Source organism: Hippocampus comes, unplaced genomic scaffold (assembly GCF_001891065.2).
Source record: "Hippocampus comes isolate QL1 unplaced genomic scaffold, H_comes_QL1_v1.1 scaffold45, whole genome shotgun sequence".
NCBI lineage: Eukaryota > Metazoa > Chordata > Actinopteri > Syngnathiformes > Syngnathidae > Hippocampus > Hippocampus comes.
The window spans coordinates 4,499,902-4,504,858 of record NW_017805783.1 but is presented as its reverse complement, the minus strand read 5'-3'; the positions used below and the strand labels follow the sequence as shown (position 1 = coordinate 4,504,858).

At 36.7% G+C, this 4,957-nt stretch overlaps 1 protein-coding gene across 1 annotated transcript; it reads right to left on the bottom strand.

Moving 5' to 3' along the window:
* Positions 1-2,293: 2,293 nt before the first annotated feature.
* Positions 2,294-4,957, bottom strand: tmem230b (transmembrane protein 230b). Its single transcript, XM_019885092.1, has 3 exons — positions 4,661-4,957; positions 2,732-2,854; positions 2,294-2,636 (listed from the first exon to the last, which is right to left on the bottom strand). Exons 1-3 carry the CDS (start codon positions 4,751-4,753, stop codon positions 2,496-2,498), a joined length of 357 nt encoding a protein of 118 aa, XP_019740651.1. The 5' UTR covers positions 4,754-4,957; the 3' UTR covers positions 2,294-2,495.

Genomic DNA, 4,957 nt, shown 5'->3' with positions numbered 1-4,957 from the left:
TCCGAGTCCCTCCTCCCATCACAGAGCTGCAGCAACACCTATTAAGTCCACCGAATTCAATTACACTTCCGGTTATAACTTTCAAAATAATCTTGTACATGCTGTGTTTTTAACAAACGTTTGCGATCAGGGATATGCTCATCATATAAGTATTGGATTTCTTATATACTATGAATTTGCTGAATAAGTCAGTTGTGCTGTATATAAATTCCATAAAGAAAGTGTTGAATCTAACTTAAAATATATTTTATTTTGAAGACAAACTAAACAAATTCCGTCAACTAGCGGTTAATCAAATTGTGCTTCACGTAGAGTCTATTTAGGCGCCTCACACGAAAACCCTTTTGTGAGAACGAGTCGTAGTTCGGATGAACAAAAGACAAACAGTTGGCCAAAGGGCCAAAGATGCTCGCTGCAGCCCGGCCTTTCCCACATATATTTAATTAAAAATGCCCAATGAATATATGTAATGTATATACAGTATTTGAAATATCTACCTCCACCTTGAACAAAAGATAAAAATAATTAACGTACTATGTTCTTAGAGCCCTTTCTTGTAATCGTTGTACCTGTTATTATATGCTGCTGAAATTAGCTAATGTGATAACATTTTATCATGATTTTAGTAGGTCAGTAGGCCGATTGTTAGATGGAAGCAAACAGGTTTTTGTGGCACGTTAGCCAAACACCACTAGGAGGCATTAAATCCCCTGAACATGTTTTACAGTCAATCGCATAATATATGGTTTACAGTCAATCACTTAACACGCATTATTGACATAAAAAAATGTCAATAATTGAATGCCTCATTGACATTAGAAATATCAATCATGCATTTAAAATATCATCTTTTACTGCCAGTGTCATAACAGTTTTGATTTATTTAGCACAACGAAAAAAACATGTCTGCACACGAAATAGTTTGCCTCTTTTACTAACTTTCATCCTGCTCATAATGAGGGGGGGAAAAGTAGCTTTAGCACAGGCCTTCATGTCATCAAAACGTGGTTCCATAGCTTTGCCATAATGAAATTTTAAAAAATGCAAAATTGTAAATTAGCTAATACAGGGAGTGACAACTGAAAAAATATGCCTTACCTGTATATGTTTTTCTGACTAGCGAGTTTTTTAACCCCAGGAGCTCAGTTTTTAGGCTGGCACAAGACAACAGATTTACCAACAATCATTCATGTAGCAGACATCAAACAATCCTCTGAAGTAAGGCAATAGATGGGGAATATCTTGCATCTCCATATCTGCTGCCTCAATGTCATTAATGCTTCCTAGTTTAAAATTCCAGTCTTTTTTTTCTGTCCTCAAGATTCCAATTCTTCAATCAAAATATACATATATTTTGTTCCATCATGTTGCCATCCACGGAAGCCAAAATAAATGAGGGTATTTTGACAAAGGAATTGAGATTACAAAATCGGTTTTCAAATTTTAGGAGTTCAAGTAAAAAGCGTTCAGAAAAAAAACTCAAATAGATGAGCTGAAAAATCTACTGCAGTACAGTAGATAAGTACTTACTTATCCTACCACAGCTAATTTCCTGGCAATGGAAAAGGCTCGACCCCCTCTTAGGCTCCGCTTAGCCCTCGGTATCTCTAATAGTGTCAGGTGCATAATGGTGGGGGAGCTCAGAGAGGTAAGGTGGGGCGAGGCCATTTAAAGATTTGAAAACAAATAATAGCATCCTGCCCCTCTTTACTGTGAGGCCGATGTACTAACCAGTCAACCACCGTGCTGCCACAGCTAATTTGTACATAGCAAAATGTCACATTACCATGTTCATGCAGTAGTAAAGTCATAACTACAGTAAACACTACTCAACTGTATTTATAGAGAGAGCACTTTCAAACTAGTATGAAAAAGACTTCTGTCATAAATATCAAGCAATTTACTTGCTTGTGCTACACTATTATTAATTATAAAGACGGTTTACAATAAACAAAAAAATTTCTTTTTATTTTTACATTACTCAACTCAACTGTATTTATAGAGCACTTTCAAACAGCCATGGCTACATACAAAGTGCTGTACATGGAGCAACTATCATATATACAACAATAAAGCAATAAATCAGTAACAAAGACGGTAGAAAGCCCCCAGACAGTAAAACTAAGATCAAGTCTTATGTCATGCTGAGTCAAATGCCAACGAATACAAGTGAGTTTTTTTCTGCACAGCCGTTTTGTGTTGTGGAACAAAAGTTAACCCGAGTAAATAATTTCAGATAGGCCACATAAAAATACTGCTACATGAATTAATGAATCAACAATAAGCCATAAACTGGAGCAGTATTGATTTACTGAGAAACAATACATTTACACTTAAGACTATATTTGCTTGCCATCAGTATGGGAACAATATGAGAAAACAGGCTTATTTAAAAAAAAAAAAGACATTCATCAAAGTACGTAAATTAAATCCTTTTCACGGAGAGATATGTATCGGAAATATGAGGACTTCTTTATGCGTCAAGGAAAATTGATTTAGTCATCAAAGTCAGGGATGTCGTCATAGGAGTATCCAGGGTATCCTTTTGATGCATAATAAGCTATTCGCAAGTGGTAAATTCCAGGAAGAAAAACAAGGATTCCTATGACCAGGACTGGAATGGTTCGGTCGGAGTGCTGAAAGGGATTGCAAAAAACGTGTCAGTGTAACGAGTGGCATTTTGAAAGTCATCATTGAAAAAATTATGCACTATGAAAAGCCTTTTACTCACGGTCACTCCAAAATATCCAGCCAGGAGAAGAGAACCGATGATGATTAACAGAGAGCCAATCAAGAACAGGACTGCAGCGAGCGCGATGGCTTTGTACGGGACTTTGGGTGGACTTCTTTTGAACTGTAACCCAAGAACATAGAATGAATTACACTGTTCACACTCATACTTTGAACGCAAGTCAACTTTTTGAGCCATGGGAATTTAATGTACATTATGACGGTCTGCATGCATGTGGTCTAGTTCTTTGTCAGTGTGTAGAGAGAGTAAAGAGAGCGAATTGATTGTATGATAATGTATTACGTCAGTTGTCCCGTTAGTTTGATTTTAAAATGAAAATGCCTTGTGTTATAGGCCACATCTAAAAGGATACTGAACTTTTGTTTATTTCGTTTTTTTAACAGCAGTGAAAATTTATATTTTTGTTGTTGTGAATTTGAAAATAAAGTGATTTTCATGCATATTAAAACTTTTAAAAAATGTTTTTAAATGCGCTGTACGCTACCATATTTATCGAACATGTGACAGTATAACCTGGATAGAGACATCACATGTGCGTGACACGCACAATTATTGATAACGCCTACGCAAATGCTTTGAGCGTTGATCCTGAAAGGATTATGCCGCATCATTTGGCAGCAAAATGACCAAATAGACCTCGGACGAGTGCGTTCAAGTCCTGCAATGTTGTGTTCTCAGGCAGGAAATAAGTCAGAGACAAGCCGGCTGCCAGAACAATTGTTCAAAACAGGCATAACATGCTGACAGCCCGCGCCCCCCAAAAAAAAAAAATCATAACATAGACATCGGTGCCTTGTTAGAATTTTATTTTGAAGTTTTGGAAAATGACCAGCAAGATGAAACACTGTGAGTGTGAGTCTGTGTGTCTATTTGTTCAAAAATGTTGCGGAAAACATGTAATAAGTTAATATAGTAGTGTATTTCTCAGCTTTTAGGCACTTTTTGGCAAATGTGTGCACTGCTGTGGGCACATGTGACACATGTTTGTACACTCGCTCGTGCTTCTAACTTCAGGCAACACTTTTTGGGGCTTGTAGAAAAGTTAATACCTGTTTAAAGCGGTAAAAGACTTCAGAACATGTAAACGTTAATGTCCGTTTGCCCCGACCATTGGACAAGCGGTGGACACTGTTTAGCAGTACATTATTGTGATTTAACATGTTAGTTCTTATTGAATGCTTAAACTTTGGATAATTATTGTGCAATAATGCACAAATACAGAGAGCACATTCTAATGGGCAGATTTTCTTTTATTTATTTTTATATTTAAGTTTACATTTCCATGTCTTGGTTTTGCACTTCAATGCAGTGTGTGAATATGACATACTTTCAATGTTTAATTTGTATACAATTTTATTTCTATGCATGTGGCAAGCTGCCATCTGTTGAGTTCAAATAAATGCCAAATGTTCTATATTGTACAGTTTTTTTATTACAAACTTATTTTCCAGTATAAATAGAACATAGTGGGGGAAAAAATCATTGCTGAGAAACTAAATACTTTTACAAGGCAGTAATTATATTTGTGTCTCACTTACTTTTTGGAATAAGTGATTTGTAATTATAACTCATTGCTTTTTTTAAAGTACCGGTAACATGCCCAACACTGGTAGCCTGTGTGTGCTAAGTCCCTATGTCAGAAATGAAATCAGGTATCAGCCACAACATGCTTCCTTTTTAGATGCTCGTTTATCACCGTCGTGCTGTCTAAAAGTGAAGCTCATATTGTATTAAGTATTTTTCGATGACCTTTTTACATGGCATTTGAAATCAAATTACACTTGTTAGCATGGCCGAAACAAGACTTTGACGTCAGTGCATTAGTCTAACGGCGACCCAGAAACTTTGAAATTACAAAATAAGACAAAAAAAAAAACTATGGATAAAGTATTGTCTGGGCCATCTTACCTGCAAATCAATGTAGCCGTCGTCATGAGTGGCTAACCTGGAGTACTTCACTTTACTGGCAGGAACGCCATTCACAACGCTACGAGCTGGCATCTTTGGTTTGCTACTGTCAGCTTGCTTAATAGCGCCGGGTACTGTCTAAAAGAACACTGATAACACCGTGACCATTCTTCAGTGGATAAACTAGCGGAAAATAATTAAATAAAGCCCAAAGAAAAACGTAAACATGAGATTATGTGACTGTCAAGTCCGTTCTTCTCGCGCGGCACTTCCTTGTTTTCAGTACGCATGCGCAGG

What these genes read in the sequence shown, in the direction of transcription:
- tmem230b (XM_019885092.1), bottom strand. Translation starts at nt 4,753, where the DNA reads ATGCCAGCTCGTAGCGTTGTGAATGGCGTTCCTGCCAGTAAAGTGAAG. An exon ending in ACGGCTACATTGATTTGCAG is followed by an intron (nt 2,855 to 4,660) that starts GTAAGATGGCCC and finishes CTTGGGTTACAG; the next exon opens with TTCAAAAGAAGTCCACCCAA. An exon ending in CTGGATATTTTGGAGTGACC is followed by an intron (nt 2,637 to 2,731) that starts GTGAGTAAAAGG and finishes AATCCCTTTCAG; the next exon opens with CACTCCGACCGAACCATTCC.